The sequence below is a fragment of the Lichenostomus cassidix genome, chromosome 6, assembly GCF_008360975.1.
Source record: "Lichenostomus cassidix isolate B80296 chromosome 6, HeHo_3.0, whole genome shotgun sequence".
Classification (NCBI taxonomy): domain Eukaryota; kingdom Metazoa; phylum Chordata; class Aves; order Passeriformes; family Meliphagidae; genus Lichenostomus; species Lichenostomus cassidix.
Window position 1 is genome coordinate 15,398,132 of NC_139487.1, and position 21,991 is coordinate 15,420,122.

The window sequence follows — 21,991 nt, forward strand, 5'->3', positions numbered from 1 at the left end:
GTGATTTCAAGAACCATGGGGATAGCAGAGAGGAAGAGTAAATACGGAACTAAAAGGAAATCTCCCATAGTTCTGGGGACCACATTAAAATTAACTAAGGAGTATCACTATGCAAAAATCTCAGGCAGGAAGAACAGCAGAACTTAAGTACAGACAGTGGTCAGGTAAGAAAAGCATTACAAGAAAAGAATGCCTGTTTTCACCTTGACAGAACAGCAGACAGGGAAGGACTGGATTGTTAAAACTACCTACTGCTTTCAAATGCATCAAATTACTTGGTTCTCACCAGGAAAATTCTGGAGCTTTCTGGTACTCAGATTTCTCTATGGGCTTGTCTGTGTTATGTAGTAGTGGAGACATTCCTGACTTAGTCCTGGAACTGGTATCAGTGTTACTCTGACTGCTTAGCTATGCTAAGGAGAATTACATATTAGCTTGCATGCAAACCCAGGCTAACACATCTCCACTTCCAGCATGTGAAGGAGTATCCACAAATGGTAGAGGTTGCTTAATTGAGCAGAATAACAAAATAAGCTTTGAGTTAGTCCCTTGGTACAGGATGCCCCTGAAACCACGCGTAAATTCTGTCTTTCTTATAGATACTGCTCACAGAGCAAATTATACAGTATTAAAAAAAATGTTGGGGGGACAAAAATAAATATCCTTGGAGTGGAGAGGGGAAGAAAAACATTTAAATTAAACTTACTGGTGGCTCATCTCCAGTTCCCAGGACAAACATGCTGACTTTGATATAACCTTTGGCTCCTGAATTTGTATCTTCAGGATCACTCAGCAAAAGCCATTTTCTCATGACTGCATGGCCTGAAATAAAACAAACATCACCACTGGCCCCAGTAATATCCATTACAAAATGGCAGACATCATATAAGCAGTCAGCTACTTCAAAAGTATGCTTTATCCTAAATTACCCTAATTATTTTTAAAAATTCTTCTGTCCTAGACAGATCTAAATAGTGCCTTCCAAAATAAGAAATGTAGTGTTAAAATATTTTGGCATACTAATTCAGGGACATGGTTATCAAATAGTTTTGCATTATTTTTCAAATTTTAGGTCTTTGATAAAAAGGGGGCTTGTACTTCATCTTCCATTGGATGAGTTATATATTGTTGGATTAAAGTGGTAAACCTAAATAATTTTACATTTAGTTTCATTGTTTACTTTAGAAATTTAATGAAATGTTTCAACTTGTAGTTTCAAGGAAAGAAGTTCTGAAGTAACTATTACTTACCAGGCTCATCATAAACATAGCCAATGTCAATCTGAAATAAAGATCAAAGACATTACCTCTGAAGAAACACCAAAACAGAAAAATGGTTGGGCAGCTCCCCCCATGCTTTTCATGTGCAGTACTACATTGTTCTCTTGTCACGAGGACAGTTTACAAAAAAATATTGCAAGGAGGAGAAAGAGAAAATGCCTTACATTGAAAAATTAGGGATTTTGAATGGATACAGCAGCCAAGAAAAAAATGCAAGAAAAGATGTATTAGAACTAACTCGTGTAGTGTTTTTCTTCCTCTCCTGGATCCCCAGCTTTTTCATTTGCCAGAGACACAAGATGGGGCTGGCTTACTGCTTCTTGAATTCCCTATGCTCACCCATTATTTTACGTTCATTCAAGCTTCTCAGAACACTTTTGTTCCTACTTCCTGCTCAACATCTCATCATTCAGTTCCAGAAGTGAAACTTGTTTTTTCAATGAATAATTTCCTTTTCTTTATGAAGAATATGACCGTTTTTCCCTCACTGTGCCAAATCTGGACAAGATTGCACATATGCTCTGCCTGTATTCATTGTATCAGATTTCAAACATGTTCAGGAATGTTAGTATGTTTGCTCACTGCAACTGGGGCTAGTATTCCCTGCAGGTAAAGTCTGAAAGGGTGGTTTTCTAGACAGAATTACCCTTGTGGTTTCCTCTTGGAATGTGTGCCTGCAGGAGCAGAAAGTAGCTGAGTGACGTGCTGTCACCTGCTTGGTGAATAATCAGTCTTCCACAGAGCAGTAAACCACTGACTGAATCACTAGAAATCACAAAGAAAATAAGCAGGGAGAAGCAAAAAGCCACCAGCTTTGTGAGAGAAAGTGTTTCATTTAGAAAAGAGCACTCTTCCTCATTTGCACATTTTTGTAAAAAGCTGGTACAAGGACCTATAGAATTTATGCAGTAAGCAAGCAGAAAACACAGCCAACACTGATAGTGGAAGTGTTGCAACAGTGGATTCCAGTAGCCATTACAATTGCCATGGGAATTCTTGGCAGGCAGATGACTACTTCTCAGAGTTGACCATAACAAATCCAAATAAAGACAATCTCACTAGTATCAGAACCACAAAAACTACTTTAACTAAGTGAATTTTCCACCATCTTTTTTACTTAACTTCTGACCAAAGGAACACCTTTCCACACAATTTGAGAATGTGTATATTTATGCCAACCTACATATCACTATTGTGCCTATTAGATACCTAATAAAATTATCTCTTCAAGTCCTACCTCATACTAAACAATCACCTGACCTACAAAAGAAGAAGAATTTGCCTGGATGCAAATTAGAGAACTTGGTATATAAACCACACAAATTTCTTTAACAATAATCTTCTACTCAAATAAAACACCTGCTTACTAGTGCTTTGAGCAAATGGTCTCTAGCATGAGAAGCAAGACATCATCAGGTAATTCTTTGGCCCCATGAAAAAGAAGTATAAATTTAAACATTTAAAACTAGTACTTAAAAAAAAATCTCCCATTTTATTTAATTTAGTCCTGAGGTTACTTCATACTGACCTTAAATTCTCCCATTAGACAGTCTGCTCGAAGAGAGTGAGAATCATACACCTAAAAAGACAGATGAGCATGAAACAGTAATGTTCCTAAACAACATGCTGAGATGCCCAGAGGATGCTTCAGGCATCCAGCAGCCTTGTGAATATGCACTGTTTTTTCTTACCCGAATGCTAACTGTTTCATCAAGCAACTCTAAAGGAGTCATGTGGACATTGTAGAAAAATATCTGTCAAGGTAAAAACAAACAAAAAACCCGCCTTTCTCAAAAATGACAAACATAATTATCTGAACATAAAAGAAAAACCTTTATTTTAAGAGGCATGTGATGCATGCCTGATACAGTATTTTCACCCTGCCTCCTTGCTGGACATATGATGTAGTAATTCAGTGAGGAATGAAAAACTGAATTTAGAAAATTGATTCAGTACAAAACAGGCATGAGAATCACAACTTCCATTTGAACAAATGCAGCCAGTATAACTGGGCTGAAAACTTTCACCATTGTCTTTTGCTTCTTTCTCTGCACTTCACATTTTTCTCAGGGGAACAACTTCAGAAACTATAAAGGTTGTTCACTTTCCAGGACATTAAATCTTGGGCCAGTCATCTGCGTTACAATTGTCAGAGGCCTTGTTTAGGGCTAGTGGTGATAGTGATTGTAATGATTTGAGATTTTTAAATTCAAGCCTGTAAGAATAAATGTGATAGTATGACAGCATGAAGATAAATTTACTCTTTATTAGCTTATTTGTTTTCATAATAGATCATGCCTCACCAAGTTTGGTCTTTGACCACAGCTATATTCCAGTCAGTATTTTATACAACAAAATGGTCCCTTCTATTCCAGTTATAGACTACTATGGATATTGGGACTGCCTTGGAATTGTTAAAATTAGTTGATCATATTGAAAGTTGTAATAACTGTTTTTCTACATTTGATAGCCTCACCACTTCAGCTAGAGCGTCCTCACACCACTTACTTCATCAAAAAATGGGTTATTTCCTCTTTTGATTCTTGTCCGGTGTGTCTGACCACAAACATGAACTTTGACCACTGGTTTTATGTTATTTCCAGGCAACTGACGACCTTCAATGATTCTAACACGAATCTGAAAAAAAACACCCAAATATTTGTATTAATTCATTCTCTCTATTATCTATCATTCTGGTCACAATTCCTTAATATGCCACCAAAAGGTTAGCTGACAGATATGAACCAGAAGTTCATAACCTGAAGTAGCTGACAGATATGAACCAGACAGACTTTTCAAACTTAATTATGACAGTAACTGTAATTTTATCTGATTTTCACAAGACAAGTCAGGGTTAATTATTTCAGTAGAGTTTTTAACTTGCCTTTACCATTTATTTTTAAAGCTACAATGGTAGTTTGAAGTCTATAAAGCTATACAGTAAATAAGGTTCATCCTTATTTCAGTCAGAACTGTACAAAATCAGACATCTCAAACATAGGCCCATTTGAAGAATACTTTTGAAATACAGGCTTTCAAGGGAAGAGGCTAATTTTTTCTATGCTGCATTAAATAAGCTAACATTAAATTATGCTGAGGCTATGTGAAAGGAGCAGTGTCACACTCAGCAGAAAAAGGGAACATGCAATATTTAGTAAATCAATTACCTGAAAATCTTGTGGTTTGTTAGAAAGGATTCTTCGTGTTTTCTTTCCTTTGGTGATGCGCTTAGCCAGCTGGGCTTCCTTTGTGCCAGTTGGAACTGTTGGTGTGATACCACCAACTGGACCATCCAACCCATCCTCATAGCCTCCATCATCCTCTCCATCTCACACAGCAAAAACACAGTGCAATTAATAAACAAATAGCTGGGCTTCCTGTCAAAGTTATAGGATTAGGAGTCTGATATCCAAGAGTTACACTAAAATGCTATTATTAGCTCATGTCAACAATTTTTTTGTCAACTACATGCTTCCAACTCCTTTTGAAAGCTAATCATTTTAGCGTGCTTAAAACAAGTTTATATCCTAACCAAACTAACTCTAGATCTGTCTCTCTTCTGGATGCAGAGTGTCTAATACAATTCCCATACACTTTTAAAATCAACTGACTGAAGCAAAGTACAGCTCAGCTGTAACCATCACCCGAAGTTCACAATACATCACAAGGGATTAATTTTATTCCAGTTGAATAAATATTGCTATTGCATGACTCTTGCTGTTTCCCATCGGCCAGACTAGGTTATAGTACTGCATTACTTTTTACTTCAGAATCTTGAGTACATGAAGATATTTAGGGTCTGCCATGCAAAATGAAACTCTGAATCCTTCCTCTTAACATTTAAGTGTGGAATAATTTTTTTAGTAAGCCTCTTTGACAGTTCTGAAATCAACATTCCTTTGCGGAAGACAGTGCTAAAACCACATGACACTACAATACTGAATCATACTGTGAAATTCCAGTATTGCAAAATAGGATCCATAAATATCTAGACCACCAAAGTGGTCACTCCCTTGTGTTTCCAGCTTTTCTTAACTGAAGGACAGTGACTATGGGAAAATTTAGATGAAGAATGAGCTGTGTCTCTGGTGGTTGGCAAAACCAGAATGTATATTAACTTCATGAATCACAGGCTGATGGTCACTTTGTATAACAAAGTCCTTCATGGTTCTTGTAAGAGATGTATAAAACCAGAGAGACTGACATACCATGCATTTTCTAAGCAGAAGACCCCATCCACCTTGCTAACATCTCTCAAAACAGCTAACATTCGCATGGATGGATCCATGCAGCTGATTACATAACCTAGCCCTTAATTTTTAATGTCTGAAATTGAGCTGTAGCAATCTCAGTTGGGAAAGTGATTGAAGCTGTGTTTGATTTCACACTGAAATAATTTTCATACAGCTGCTGGATACTAGCTAGAAAACTGCCTTTTTTTTTTCATATCTCATAGTTCAAAAACATTTAAAAAGCTATCAAAATAATCTCATAAAAGAGAATTTGCATTTTTAGCCTTCAAGTCCACATTTCTATAAAATTAATTTAATTAATTTTAAGCCCTAGAACTACAGCAGATAATTGCTGTTTCCTTGAGCATTCAAAAATCATTCTTTCCTGAACAAAAGCTATTTTGAAAATTTTTTAAGTAACTAGAGAAAAAAAAATGATGCTAAAATCCATTTTATGTCAGGAAATGCCAATTTTCTTCTTAGCTGTAGTTCTGAATCATCCTTAATTTCTTTAAAATCACTCTCTGGCAGCCTTGATATGCTTGCTTCTGGAGAACAGTGCTGCTGAATAGCTTTCTTGCCTTACCTTAAGCAGCTCCATGAGCTTTTAACAAGAATGTTCTGAGAAAAGATTGAAATACCTTCCAGTGCACTGGTCCCTCCTGGATCAGTTGGATTTGCAGGTCCAGCTGGTGGCTCATATCCTACTACCAAATCAATTGTTGCCTATAGAGAAATGCAGTTTTTTATGTAGCCCACAGTATTCACACCAGTTGATTTAAAGCATTAAGCTGTTCTAACACTGTACATGAACAGTTAACTATTCATGGGCACAAAAGTTTTATGAACTTTCAGCTTCATTAAATTAATAAACTATTATTTAGCTATATATACATACAAACAATAAAGATTACACAATTTGCAGCTAATGGAATAGGTTCTAAAATAATACCTAAGGGACATGATGTGTCTATATTTAGAAAAATCTGTCACAATACAATCATGTAAGATGTTCTACAAATGTTAATTTATTTAGTTCCACAATATTCATGGCAGACAAGGTGACATTCTAAATTTGCAGACAGAAAACCAAAGGCAGTAGAGAAACAATACCATCTCATCAACAACTTAGGAAGTCTGAACCATATGTAAAATTTCCTATCTGGATTTTCTAAATGCTTGCTCATACCTCCATCCTGGAAGAAAACCACTATGTCATTTTTCCATTCTTATTATAAAATTGTCCTTTTTTGTGCTTGAGTGTGGTTTTGGGTTTTTGAACAAACCATTATTATTCCTAGTTGCCAGAGTAACATGAGGAGTCAGCAAAAAAGCCCAACCCTGTGACCAACTAGTCATATTAAACTGCAGCTGATGAGATACTGAAATTACCTTTAGAGCCTCTTATTATAGAAGTATCCTAGAATGAAGTTTGAAGTGCCTTAACAGCTATGCTGCACAAACACAATAAGGTCCCAGGTTCCAGAAACTACTTAATTAATAGCTAAGTTAATAACCATTTCAATTTAAACATGCGCTAAATCAAGTTGAGCAAGTTCTTGTGTAACTTTCTGAACAGAGCTGTAACTTTCTGAACAGTGAACATGTACATGATTATTTCCTTTCTAAAATCAGGGCTATGACACGTGTGGCACAGAATATGGCAAAAAAGTGCATATGGGAACTCCATTTGGTACTTGAAAAATGCATTTTTTCATCAGGCTGATTTCCATGCATATTCTGTGGCCCATAATATTTATAACACATACATATAAATACATAATATATACAGAGAAAACAAAATTGTATAGACATGAATATCTCTGGTTATAAATTTCCTCTGCCTGGAGCTCTTGCTAGAAATTTCCAAGCATTAAATTGATACTAGCCCTGTTGCTGGAGCATTTTGATCAAGAATACAGTAAAATAAGAAAATGTAAGTCACTCACCCCAGTTTCTTGTCCCCTTTCATTTAGCAGAGGTATCAGTTTGAAGGGAAAAGATCTGCTTTGGTTACCTACAAGTTCCTTAAGTGCTATGGATGCCCTGCCAATTAACCTGAAATTAAATAAAAATCATTAATAGAATGCAAGTACCCATCAAACAGAGCTTCCCGTTTTGCTAGCATCTGTTAGTTGACCAAGTAACTGCAGCCATGACTTGAAAACTCAAAGCACAACAAATGACCATTAATGTCTAATGCCATGTAATGATTGTGTACTGCTAATTTGTAATTTCTGCTTCATTACACTTAAATGTGTTGGTGTTCTTTATGGCAGCCACAGCTTTAACCTAAAAGAGGTTAAAAAACTAAACTGATATTATTTTTTGTGTATTTTTGAAATTAAGCTTCTGTATAACTTTCAACAGTCATATCACTTATTTGAACCACTGAATTCACATTGGTAAACTAAAGGGTATAATACTTTCCCTACCCAGATTTGCAAACTCTCAGGTGAGAAGTAGTGAATAAAAACTAGGTTTGACAACTTCTGTACTACACAGAAAGAGATACAAAAGAGACACACACACATCTTTGTAATGAAAACAGTGAAACAGAGCAAATGCAATCAATGTGCTGACTAGAGAATTACAAATTAATCTTCTTGCCCATGTCCTCCATGTTGGAATAGGTTCATCTTCTTGCTTCTAAATTCTCAGAATGTTTCTAATGGTTCTAGAGAGGTCTACAAAAGGGAGGTGTTGAAGGGACTTGACATGTGGTAGACTCTTCTGAGCTACTCCTGTATACTATGGAACTTCATCTGCCATTCCCATCCTCCCCCAGAAAGATGAAAACTGCATGCACTTTTAACCTGGGAAAATTCTTTTAGGCAGAATTTCTCAGTGTGGCACTCGTCTCATCATACCTGGCACTGTATTTCATTCCCATGGTATGTAGTAACAGTTTACTCCTATACTGAAGTGGATTGCTGGAATAACTGAGATTTTTTGTCAATGAAAAAAAACCAAACCAAAACCTCAAGATATTTTCACCCTTTTTCCTTCAAATTCTGGCAAATCCCATGAATGTAAATTCCAAATATTCTTATTTTGCCTAAATCCTTCAACTTGACTATGCCTTTCCATCTGAGAATAACAAATAGAAATTTACATAGTTTGAGATGTCATAGAAGGGGAAAACCCAACAAGACTACCCGTAAGCAGCTAGGCCAAATCTCATTCTAGAGAAAAACAAAGAAAATACCTTCCCATGCACATTTGTAGAAAAATTACGTAGACTTGACATTTTGATTTGATATGAGCTGGAGTGACTTAACTTCAAAAACATCATGAATTGAGAAGCCACCCAAAGTAATCTCAAATCATCAGGATGAATATTTCAGCAACCACACCCTCCTATCTGGTGACATTAAATCAAGAATTGCCGTTCACCTGTAGTGCTTTTGAAGTTTTCCACTGTACATTTCCATTTCTACATCCTCATCTGTCCTGTAAAAATGACAACTGAACAGTAGCTATTGCTATTGAATGCACAGTAGCTATTTTTAAAATAGTGACCACCTTCAGAAACTGAAGACAGAATCAGTTACATAGACTTCTTGCTTGCAACCAGTTGCCTCTATATATTGCCTGTATAGATATATGCCTTTATTTCCCCCTCCTTTAGCAGGTTGGGCAACAATAGTCTCCAGTCTTTTTCCACTCTAGCAAGACTGAGAAATTTAATATTCAGCCTATAAACTATCTTAGTATACTTCTAAGCTTTAGCCAAATTCTAAGCTTTGGGCACTATTCTGTCTTTCCCAAAGTTGTCCTGTTCACTGGATTTGGGGTGTTTCACCCCTCCCTCAGCAGAACTACAGAAGTGATGAGGTTGGAAGGGATCACTCATGATCATCTAGTCCAATGCCTCTGCTCAAGCTTAGTCAGCTAGAACAGGTTACCAATGACCATGTCCAGTCTGGTTTTGATCATAGAGCTCAAAGACTGAAGTAATACATTCCAAAGTAACAAGGAATGCCTCAAAGTGATTGTTAGGTTTCATTTTTGTCACTTGTGTACAAGTCTTAAACAAAGCCTTTATTCTGACATGCTTCTCTTGGGTCTCTAATCTTTGGGCTAAGTCAGTAATTCAGTTCTCAGGAGCTGTTGTGAGATCATGTCCACCAACAGCTCACTTATGTTTAGTGCTTTGCTGCAAGGTCTGCGCCTGTACTTCCCTCTGATAGGTAACTAATCCCCCAGTTCTCTGCACAGCTACCATGAAGTTGCTAGTTTCCTCTGAAATCTGAAGACTTTTTACCTTCAGGCAGGATTGTATGTGATCTCCATCTGAAGTCATGACTTACAAGATGACAAGGAGTCCTTTCGTTCCAGCACAGTTGAAAAATTTTTCTGCCACCTGTTCATCATCAAAGGACACTGCTCTTTGCTGGACCTATTTCAGCTTTCTTCCTCTTGCCTGAGCAGACCAACATTTGCCCATTTAATTACAGATCACACTAGTCTCTTGACACCATCAAGTGGGATAATTTCTGCTACTGGAACAGCTTAATGCACCCTCTGACCTTTTGTTCATCAGCTGTTTTAGTAGAAGACCAAAGCAATTAAGTATTGCTTCTTAAATGCTTAAGTACCTTTTTGGCCATCCCTGACATTTCTACAGGTATAAAGCCCAGTCAGTCTGGTCTCTTAAACTTTTCCAGCTTTGCAGGAGTAAAGCAAAAAAACTATCTTCCAACAAGCAGTTTAAACATTCTGGTCTACCACTGGTGAAGACAACAACAACTGGTGAACAACAACAAAAACCCCAAAAAACCCAAAAATCAATCAATCAAACAAACAAACAAAAACCACAAAACCCAAACCAAAACAAAAAAAACCCAAAAACAAACAAACAAAAGAACCAAACCAAACAGCAAAGTCCCTACTCAGACACTGATTCACTGATTTTGAATCTTACCATCACTAGGCCTATGACAGTTTCCCCCCAGTGATCACAGGAAAATACTTAGTTTATAAGCATGAAATCAATGAACTACTGATGACCAGCTACTAAACACGGAGTTACACTTGTGCCAAAGCTAATTAATCCGTTAGTGCTGTGGTTAGCACTTCCTGTTAGCTGCCTAAATAACCAAGTGAAGTGAAACTTCACACCCATGTCTGGATCAGGAAGTGCTAACTCACAGAACCAACCACTTTATTATTCCTCTTGGTTTGAAGGTAGCAATCTATACTAAATTCTTTAACCTATCATGTCCTCCAGTTGCTTACATGCTACTTCTGCCAGAAGCCCCAAGGTTTAAATTGCCTGAGAGTCAAGCATTTAAATTCTTTTCACCTATTTTTAAGGGTTTATTTTGGCAGAGGTTTATATTTATTATTCTAATCAGCAACCTTGATTCTACTCTGGAGTCATAATTACTATACTCAACCTTTCTTTCTCAGTGTGTATGTTTCATTACAGAATCTATGCTACAAAATCCAACACCCACCTTATTAATGGGTGAATAACTTAGAGTTATTCCTGCTATGTTTAAAATTTTTATTAAGAAAAACCTCTATTTTATGTTAACTTACTTGATTAGGCCTTTGCAAGAACAAACTTTAAAAAAGAAACAAAATATGGTTATTGTCTTGTACAAAGAAGAAAAGCCCAAAACTGAATTTTAAACTGTCTAAATCTTGCATCCAGTGGATGCAAGGAACGCTTGCAACTGTTCACAGTCACAATGATGTGGAAAAGAATCCACACAGAAGAGTACAGCTGTAGGAGGATTTAAACAATCTGGAAATTATTGAACTATGAGAAATACTTAGTCATGATTAAATAATTTGCTGCACTGCTCGTTTTTAGCTGCATTTTTCTCTTAGAGCAAAGGGTGTGCCCAATCTGTTTTTCCTGTCTCACTAGGTTACTAACTACACAAAGGACATGGGGAAACACGTAATCCCAACTATTTCTCCTAACTTCACAGGGACAGCTGACATTACTGTGGAGGTTTTGGGGTTTTTTTTAACTGCATACAGATTTGTGTTCTGAGGATTTGAAATCTTTCTACTAACAGTATTAGATGTAATAGAAAACAGATGTGTTCTCTTTTACAAACATCTTTATGCCAAAAAACCCTAACTAAGCATGAATCATATGAGTCCTCTGGTTTATTCCTATGATGGTCTGTCTGTATACAGTGGTTGGCCTTATTTATCTTTTCCAATTACTGTGACTTTTCACCATGAGGAGCACTCATTATCCTATCTCCAAAAGTTTAGTGATCCTGTAAATGAGGCAGTAAATTCTCTCTCCAGGAAAACAAAGAAATGGAAAAATATCCAAATGTTCTTTCAGGCTCAGTTTACAGAAACATGCCAAAGCAATGAGTTCAGTGCCTTGGCACAGTGTAAAAGCAGAATAACATCCACTGTACTCCTCCTCCTGCATGAGTTTAAGAACAAACTGGATGAACAGCTATATGAGCTTCTAGGAGCTGGAACAAATAATGTTTTATACTGCAATCCTTTGTTCTGTTGTTCCAGAGGGTAGTATGAGTTCTGTAGTCACCTCTTGGGCATAGCAAGACCAGGTGTCTGGAACTAGTCAGGACTAACAGTGCATGGAATAGCAGTGTGGATTGGCCAGGAGCTTTGTGAGTGAGCAGCCAGAGAGGGAGGCTGTGCTGAGAAACACATTGCTCTGCTTCTGGCCTATAGACAGCAGCCAAACATTTGAGTAAAAGTTGTCACTACTTTGAAAGTAACAATAGCAATTCCCATCACTTATTTTCCTCCAGAAGAAAGAAAATAAAGCCAAAAACATGGTATATGTTCTTTTCATTGCTTATTCTCAACAGAGGCCCCTAGACATACTCTTTGCACTCAAAAACTAAATCCAAATTCAATCTAGATTTTAAAATAAAATATATAAAAACATGAATCTCTAAAGGGAAGACTGTTGATTTAAACTCAAATCCCACTTGCCTTAGTCACCTAATACACCTCCCAAGTTAATGGGTCTAGTTGTGAATGTCAAAAGCACACAGCAAACATTGGGCTTCTTAAACTGTCATTAGAATATCTCTCAGTAGTAAGGACCTCAGGTAAGCATTGCACTCCACCTTTCCAATCCTGAACTAGCATGCAGGCAAACCATGGGGGTGTTATTTGCACACTCTTCCACTGAGCACTGTTTTGAAATACTGCAGCTCTTCAGACATGTATCTAACTATAAATTTTTTAAGTATTAAAAGAGGATAGTGCGAAAAAATAGCAAATCTATGACATGGTAGTCCTAAATCTCTCGCCAACTCAGTAAACAGAATCAGTAACTCTGCAGAAGTACAGGTTATGCATACATGCAACTGGTAGGTGAGAAACATTCCACATTCCCTCCTTTCATGTACTCTTTCATCTAAATGTGAATGTTCATTAATATCAAATCTCTTCTGTTGTTACAGGGCTTTGTGTCTTTAAAAGAACTCCCAGATGCTATTTCCTATGGCCATGTTACAATCAGGATGTCTGCTCATGTGTTTATCACTTCTCACCCCCTTAGCCTGTTTCCCCACCAATATCCCTTCCAAACACATCACACACTACAAATATGTGGCTGTTATTGAGGTTCTGTTTTCAAAGAGCATTACCTTGAAGGTGTTATTCTGGCTTTGCTATGAAAAACTTTCTGTGCATAAATCCAAGCAAAACAAACAGGCATTTGCACAAGTTTGGTGTTAAGTTACAAATATGAACCTAGATGATATTTACAAACACAATTTGAAAAAAAACAACCACATGACTGCTTAACTTTGAACCCATGTACAGAGTGAAACATTTTAGGTGCTTTGGATAATCACTTTCCTTTATTTTCTGAGACATTATAAAGTCCATTACAAGATTCTGATTACTGACAAGCTTTCCTATCTCAGCTTTTGAGATTCCCATAAAGTCAGAGGCATGCAATATATTCCTGCCTAACTGACCTGCAGGAATCTCAAGAATGAGAGACCTGAGGGCACTGGCTTGATTCACAGTGATTTTACAACAGAGCTGTTAGACTACTGTAAAACCTGAATCCACATGTTTGGAGGAGGCAGAGAGTAGTAAAGGAAAGCCAGCAATGGAACTGGGCTACTATGAGTAAACATGAATGTTTGCCTACCATCTGAAACCTGACATGAAGAAAAGAAAGAAGATGACATGATCATACTGCCTTTCAAAAATAACAACAGCAAACACTACTTGGCATTGACAGAAAAGAGAGAGCACAACAAAGAGCAGCTATCAGTTCCATTTTCCCCCTGCATTGCTGCATTGGAAGTTGTGTTTAATACTAGGGTGGGAGGAGGGTAGGGAGACAGAAAGAAGGAACATACTTGTTTTGTCCAATTGTTTCAAAATCCTTCACAATAATTGTTAGGGAAGATGAATTATCCAGAGCAATTCCTTTCAAGTCAAATTCAACAATCTGAACAAAAAAAATGGACCAAACCGAAATTATAATTACAAGTTATGTAAAAATTAACAGCAGAGTAGCATATACAGCAAAATTATTAATAAATAAATTTTACACTTAGTGAGAGACCAAATCCAGCTTACATTTGCGAAAGCAAAGTAAAAAGTGCTCATAGCACACATTTGATTTGCTAATTACTTGCAACAATAGGACAATTAAATTGTTTAATAGTGAGCCATAATTTCTTTTGCAGTTCCACTTCCTCATACTAACCTACATATTGTATTGTCATTCATAATATCTGATATGAATCCCCTCCAATACTGGCTGAACTCAGTTGCCATTGAATTTAAACAAACAGTTGTGGGTTCCCATTCTCTGTAATCCTAATTACAAAATGTAAGAAAAACTTTAACTTTCATTTATCATTGTGAAAAAACACTACCAAGAAAACATTTTCCCCAAGAAAAATATTACTGAAGATGCAAAATAGGACTAATCATACAAATAAGCCATGAGGATTTTCAACAAATGATTCCTTTTAATTCTGTATAGTTTTTCCTGGTATGCAATAAATGATCCCATTATGCTCCCATATACGTTGCTAAACAATGGCTGAGTATCATTTTGATCAAAAGAAAGTGGGAACAAAACCAGGCCACAAACTCATCAGTTATCCACCTAATTTTACATTAACATATTACTTCATGAATTGTAATAGATGGTGCAAGATTAATCCATTTACCTGCATTTACTAACACCTTGAAAGAACACGCAGCACTAGATCCTCTTTCAACAGCATACGCAGCTGTTGAAACTGACTTCATGACCTTACAATCATTTTGTCTTAAAAATGACTAAGGATTTACTTTAAAAAAAATTACCTCATTCCAAACAGGATTGAGTTCATTTTCAATTTTCTTTGTTTTCTTTTTTTCATCTGCAAATACAAACAAAGTAGGATTACTTGTTTTTGCTAAAGCACTACACAAATATCATCATTTTTCCTTTCACTCTTCTAAAGAGGGTTTGAGCTTTAAACCAAATGTTCCAATTCTTTTTACCTTTTCCAGAAGTTGCGCATTTTACAATCAAGAAGTCCCCTGGGCAATTTTAGTAGTTGAGGCTTTTTACTCTGTTTTGTTTAAGCATAGCTAGATGAATTTCCAAAAAGCAAAATAAATATTTAGGTTTCTCCACCTTTTATGACCCTTAGCTTCAACTTCAGTAATGATAAAAAAACACACAGTAGAAGACCTGGAGATATCAAACCAAACAGTTGCATCTAAGTGAGAGCAGAAAAGTACTACTTCTGAAAGTAGTAAAGAAAATATGTTACATATTTACCATATCCGAGTTACAAAATATTTTTAAGTGTTTAGCTCTGAAATAAAATCACATGGAAAAAAGCCTTAAGAAGATATGATTACAGTGTCAGTACTTTCTGGTTTAAATGAGCAAATATTAGAAGAAATACAGATGCATGTAAGAGGAAATGCAATCCTTCCTGAAAAAATGGTTTCCAGAGGTTATGCAGATCCAACTTCACCCATATTTACCATGGCCTAAAAATTACAGAAATTACAAATTTTCCATACTTCATGGTAAAATTTGCATTTGGGCAACCTACAAATCCTGGGAATGTGGGTTGTGGCGCTAATTACATACGGCGTGGCATTATTTTTCTTTTCAGTTGCACTATATGCATATAGCTCTGATGGAGGATGAGTCTTTTGACACTCAGAAGCACAAAAGAGCACAAGCAAACATGCAGCTCTTTAAACAGAGATTGCATATATTAGTGATAACAAACAAGCATATTTAAGTGCAGTCAGTAAAGCAGCTGCTGATCTACAAAATGCTCAGCTACCACAAGAAAGCCAAGCTTCAGACACACTCCAGATATTTAAGGACTCCTGTAAAGATAATTGCATTTTTGTTATTTGCAAGTTATGACCATACCTAGCCTGGAAAATGCTGCAAAGGCCTGGGAAGCAAGAGGAAAGATATGTCAAATGGGTAAGTTCATATACCCACTGTTCAGGCAGCAGACTGTGTTGGCTATTTTTATTGGATGAGAGTGGGATATTCTCAGAAAGTCAGCCCATGCTGCAAATTGCAAGAACTGACTCTCATTTATGTAACAGGAATTGTCTACAATTTATACAGGATATTGACTCATGTTGTAGGACAAAGGAAAGAGCTTTCATAACATACCATATTGTGGACTGACATTTTGCAGAACAAAGCACTAATTAACAGCCTGGTGAGAGAAATTCAACATCATGCTATCTAATAGGAGACAAAGCATTTTCAAAACTAAGTATCCCAGAATATCTGGGGTTGGGCACTGATCCTTAAAGTCCCCTAGAAGCTGGGAGATGAAAAGATGTTTCCAGTGCCAGTGAAATAAAGGAACAGTTACACCTGTTTGTAAAGGAGAAAGTGAATTACAGACCTGATTCTGATGGAACTAATGGATGAAAGTCCTATGATCCCTGTCTAAGGTAAAATGTAACTAAGGTAAGGAGAACTCTGGCTTGAACAACAGTCAGAAGAGTTCCTGAAGAGGTGCAAAATTTTCCACTCTGTTTTATCCATTTTCACAAAATCAAGAAGATTTATGTTTCCACTAATAGGCATATTCTAGATCCCACTGAGAAGAAAACCTTTTTGTGTTATTCATCTGTGTGAAACTTGGACGAATAAACACTGGGAAGCACAGCTTACACTGGGTTTTAGTTGTAATTTTAGTCAGTCAGAATGTGACATTCACATTCCTTGAGGACATATTTTGCATATATTCTCGTCTCTTTACCGACTTCCTTTTTATTACACTTTTATCAGTATTTCAATGCACTGGGTGGTGGTGGTGGTATTTGTTTTGGAGCTGTTGGCAAAGCTCTTTCTTCTTCCAGTCAAAAATCCCCATGGCCAGGCAGGGTGAGGTGGATTGCTCAGTTATTCTGGGACCTCATGTAAGTTTCAGGTCCTCAGGCTGTTTTCCTGGCAATGATTGCAGCTATAGCAACCAAGACCAAACCACATCAGGACAAACTGTACCACAGGCCCAGTCACCATTTCCGTGTGGCCCTACCATGAAATAGGAAATTATAGTGGATACAGGTAGGACAATCTATATACTCGTTTCTTTAAAAACTAAATACAGTAACTGTGGTATGGTAGAAGAAATCACTATTTGTTTTATCTTGATGGAAGCATTATACTACCTTATATTTTAACATGCTAGTTAATATTCTCAAGTGGAAATACCTGTAATAAGAATTTAATGGCCAATGAGTTGACTCAGTGTCCCAAAGAAATTAAAATGAGCTGTTTAAATAATAACTGCTCCATCATTAAAAAGATTATTACAGTGCAGCAAAACAATCCATGTTCCCATCTCAATTTTTTTCTACTATAACTAGCATTTTAATCAACATCAGCAGGTGGGGAATACCAGAAGCAAACAGTATCTTTTACAACAGTCCTAAGTCTAGGATTCAAGAATCACATTCCAGTTAACTAAGTCTCCCATAAAATTTCTACGGAAGGAGAATTAAGATTGCACGGTAGCAGCAACTACAGGATAAAATGGGCAGACCTGCAAAACCCAGGAAATGAAATTTAAATGATTTAACTCTCTGCAGAACAGAAAATATAAATTCAGTGAATAATTACACTCTAAAACTATTTTCTTTTGCACACTGACATATAAACTAAAATAGCTATGAACTACTGCAGGCCTGCTAAAAAGCTCTCAGATTAAGCACAAACGGAAAAAGAAGTTTTATTCAGGTTGGGCCAATCAAACTAAATGCCACTTCACCTCAGTTTTCACTGCATAAAGTGGAATGAGGCAGTCAAAAGAAATGCTCAAAGCGCTAAGTATTCCAGTACTGACTACACATACAAACAATTGAATCAATTTTTACCCCCTAAGACAAGAACCTACAAACCAAAACAATTATACTGATTTAATCATTATCACTTAGTGTCATTTTAGCAAGTGGCAGCTTGCTAAATTAATTTTCATATTAATTTGACTAATGATGTGTCTCACGTTGAGTGACAAACTCAGAATTCTGCATGAACGGCACTCAGTTCCAGATAGCGATACTCGTTTACTCTCAGGGTGTAGCTCTCTTTGAACAGTGAGCTGTTCTTAAAGTAAATAAAAATTCTATTCCATTGGACTGGAAATAAATGTGTAAAAAAACCCACAACTAAATGCTTGCACAGAACTTCTCAGCTGTAAGATAACTGAACATTAAGAGCTGCTTATTTCCTCCTAATATGCAGCTAGTATGTATTAACTACATTGTATTAACTACATTGACTGCCTAGTCTGTAACCAGCTTAAACAAATTGGATGAAATCTATTTTATTCACAGATGAAACCATATTAACTTATCTGTGTTAACATATAAAACATCTGCAGTCATTTTCATACAAACAGTTGTAGGATCATGAGCTTTTTCTTCACAGCATGGCTGTAAATGTCTGAGACTGAAAGACTGTGTTTCCATGTGAACCTGACATCAGCAAAGGTCCTGTGAATTAAAATTTGAACAAAATATTGTTCCAATGAAATGCTGGCTCCCACAGCAATTTTCTGTCAAATGAGTGCTGTTCACTTCACCAACGACAGTCCAGAGTCAAACAAGAACATGAAAATGTGCAGCAGGGCCGTGTCCAAAGTCTTGCAAATGCTTGAGTTTTTCCCAGTTTAGAACATGTACTCCCAAATGTGGTTTTTTTGTCCCCCAGGATTTACACTGGGTAGGGACTAAGGATAAAGACTGATGCCCTTTGACATAAATCTTACCAAAATAAGACTGGTTTCCCATCTCTACACATTAAGAGGGTGAGGGGAGACCTGGCAGTGTATATAAAAAAACCATCTATAAACATAACCAGCCAGAAGCTGAACTATTTCAGATATGGCCTTATGCCCTTGCACTTGGCAACCAGGCACTCCACTTACAAATTAAATCAGAGCTGCTTAATAGCTGGTAAAAGCCAGGTATTTTCTGTCCCACTTGAATCACTCTGGACAGAAAGCAAAAATTCAGTCTGTTGTTATGTAGTAAAATCAAATAAATAGAAGTGGTAGGAGAAGGAGAAATTAAATATCCTGCTAAAAACCTGTCACAATTATGAAGTTGACACTGGTTAAGTATATTTGGGAATATTAAAAATCCCAGTTATAATACCAGTTATATATATTAATATAATATAATATTATATTAACTGGAATATAATCCCAGTTAATTTCTGTTGTCCAATTCTTGTGTTTAGATAACCAAAGGACTGCAAAACAAATCCAGCAGTGCAGAAAAAAAAATCTGAAACTCATATTTACTAGGTAAAAATGAACTGCATTAGAGCACATAGCAGGAACAAAAGGTTACAAGCAGGGATTAAACATACACTTAATCATAAAGAAGAAGGGAAGGCACAAACCAGCTCTGGAGTATGAAACTGAAGAAACAGAGGCAACACAGAAAGGCAAAACTAGACAGGAAAGCAAAGAAAGGCAATAACTGAAAAGAGAAAATGGATACTGAAGAAGCAGCAGAATGTGAAACAAACAAAACCAAAATACAGTATCATCACTTTCTGCAGGGCAAGTAAAATCATATTTTAAGAGTTATGAAGTTCCAAAAGCTACTGAGACAGGCTTCACTACTTGTTCTAACACACATGGTGGTAAAAAAAAAAACCCAGCCCCCCCCAAAACCACCAAAACTTGAAAAAATGAGGAAACTCAAGGAAATTGAATGATTTCACATTTTCACATTTTTCTGTTGCTGAAATAAAAGTATCTAAAAATACATTACTTTGAAAATCAAAAATCTGTGCAGAGCCTTGTCCTTTCCCAGCCCCCAGCTGCCATGATTTCAGATTTGATTTCTAAAGGTGACAAAACCCTGCAATGATTTTTCACACTTTAAAATACTATTCTGATTTCAGTGCACAGTTAGGAAACCAGGTCACCAGGAGTTAAGATGCCTGTTTGTCACAGTTTGGTTTGATGTATTACATGATCCAAAATGGTTTAAAAGTTTTGGCACCTTAAAGATAAAACAGTACTTGAAATAGAGTTCTTCTATTCTAGTCAATTGAGGTAATGATGTCAACAGGTAAAGTATACTGTAAAATATAATCAGCTTTACATATTAATGCTAAATTTATCATGGTCTTCTCCTTCTCCCATATATAACTGACAAGGAATGAAAATTATAAATACAATTTCCTTCCTAAATCTTTAAATTAAATAATCTCAACAGGCAAAATTTTGATGTGCAGTTCTGTTTGTGGAAAAAAAAAAACAACAAAAACCAAAAAACCAACCCAAACTTAAAACCAAACACCTTAAGAAATGGTACTACTGTTTTTTCAACATACTACTTGTAACAACAGTAAACCAGTCACAATAAAAATGTGTGTGACAGTGAGCAGTGGTTGTTCAAAGCAATCAAGACAGGAATTATTTTCCAGATGGAAAACAAGGTAATCTTCAGTATCAGAATTAAAAGTGGGTTCATCGATGCAATTAGATTTGTTTTTAAAGCAAAGGGCTAATCCTTGCAAAAGCTTGTAAAATGTGGATCCTGAAACAGAAGCACAGCTGGTCAGGACAGACCAATGTGCTCCACCCAGTTCAAACTTCATTCAGGTAACTCCTGTCTCTAATTAAAAAGTCTTCCCTAAAATTACATCAGATGTAATTTCAGGAAAATATGTTTTCCAGATTTTCAAATACGTACAAAGGGCATTACCTTTCACAAAACTTCCACCCAGAATACATTTATGACAGTTTTCCTTACCTTTAAAAATAACAGAAACGATAGGATCTGGTTTCCCAAACTTGGTTTTAGGGATATTGGTAGCAGATTCCACAATCACCCGAAGCATTGTTTCCCGTTTTGCCTAAATGTTGACTACTACCAAAGGAATTTAGTCTTCAGTTTCACAGTCCTTAACTTCTGGACTGAAATGCTAGCAGGAAGAGGAGGCAGGGAATTGCTGGTTTACAGCAAAGGAGGTCTATGGGTGGATCTATGACGGACTAGCGACTCAAAGCTATGGGGAAAAAAAAAAAGTCCTGTAAATTGACACCAGGTTCTGTCCTGCTGCACAGAAAGAGCTTTCGCTAGTGAAATCCTGTAACACAAAAGCACGCTGCAAAACCGCAATTTGTTGTTGTTGCTGCTGCTTTTATTCTGAAACTGCGTGATAAATCTCTCGCAAGCAACCAAGGCAAGAATAAGCATTAAGCAACAAGAACATCATGCACTACTCTAGAACTCGAGCTAAATCACATCTGCCTCTCGGTTTACCAAGGTATGAAATTTCACTTATATTTTTTTCCTCTTAAATATTTGAACGTCACTGCTCGCAAATGCTTTCGGCTTGTCTCTGTGACAGCCCAGTCAGAAACCAGGGCTGTCCCCAAAAGCAGTGTAAGTCCTCCCCCTCCTGTTGCGCTCCGGAACAACGACGTGTTACATAGTAAACACTGAGTTTCCTCATGGAACATCCTGGACATAGCAGAGTTCTTGGGGAATTATTGAAATATATATGTGCATAACTAAAAATGAAAAAGGATTAAGGAAATGCGTGCAAAAAAACCCAAAAAACAAACCTAAAAGCAAAGAGACAAGACAGTCCGTATAGTTTGGAGTCATATGAATGTTTTAACAGAAATGTTTTCCCATGAACACGTGCACGAACACGCCAGTAACACGAACTAGGATGATAAGCACAAGAGCTCTGAGCTCCCCGTGCTCAGTATTAGTTTTTCTCAGCTGTGAACAGATGTGAAAACCCGAGAGGTGCACTCTGCCATTGCCACACATGTCCCCAAGGAGAGAGAAGAGGGGAAACCAGCAAGAGGGAGCAAAATGAGTCACATGTGAGCGCAGTTCAGCCTAATTTTCACGTGGTCACCTAAGAACTATCCTAGCTTACTCTGTAATTTCTAAAATGATTAGATTTTGGGTAGGTGAAGAAGATTTCTGGAGAAGGAAAACCACAGATGTTCAGGGAGGAACGAG

At 36.8% G+C, this 21,991-nt stretch overlaps 1 protein-coding gene across 3 annotated transcripts in view; it reads right to left on the minus strand.

The window, feature by feature from the left end:
• MYOF (myoferlin) overlaps positions 1-20,975 on the minus strand; it is a 60,943-nt gene extending 39,968 nt beyond the window's left edge. For all 3 annotated transcript variants that reach the window (XM_085065215.1, XM_085065214.1, XM_085065216.1), the window contains exons 1-11: positions 20,762-20,975; positions 14,813-14,868; positions 13,849-13,940; positions 7,462-7,570; positions 6,154-6,238; positions 4,448-4,608; positions 3,789-3,917; positions 2,972-3,034; positions 2,809-2,859; positions 1,251-1,281; positions 707-822 (exon numbers count right to left, since the gene is read on the minus strand). In XM_085065215.1, coding sequence (XP_084921341.1) covers positions 707-822; positions 1,251-1,281; positions 2,809-2,859; positions 2,972-3,034; positions 3,789-3,917; positions 4,448-4,608; positions 6,154-6,238; positions 7,462-7,570; positions 13,849-13,940; positions 14,813-14,868; positions 20,762-20,849 — 981 coding nt within the window. In that variant the 5' untranslated portion in view covers positions 20,850-20,975. The remainder of the gene's footprint in view (positions 1-706; positions 823-1,250; positions 1,282-2,808; positions 2,860-2,971; positions 3,035-3,788; positions 3,918-4,447; positions 4,609-6,153; positions 6,239-7,461; positions 7,571-13,848; positions 13,941-14,812; positions 14,869-20,761) is intronic.
• Positions 20,976-21,991: the final 1,016 nt, after the last annotated feature.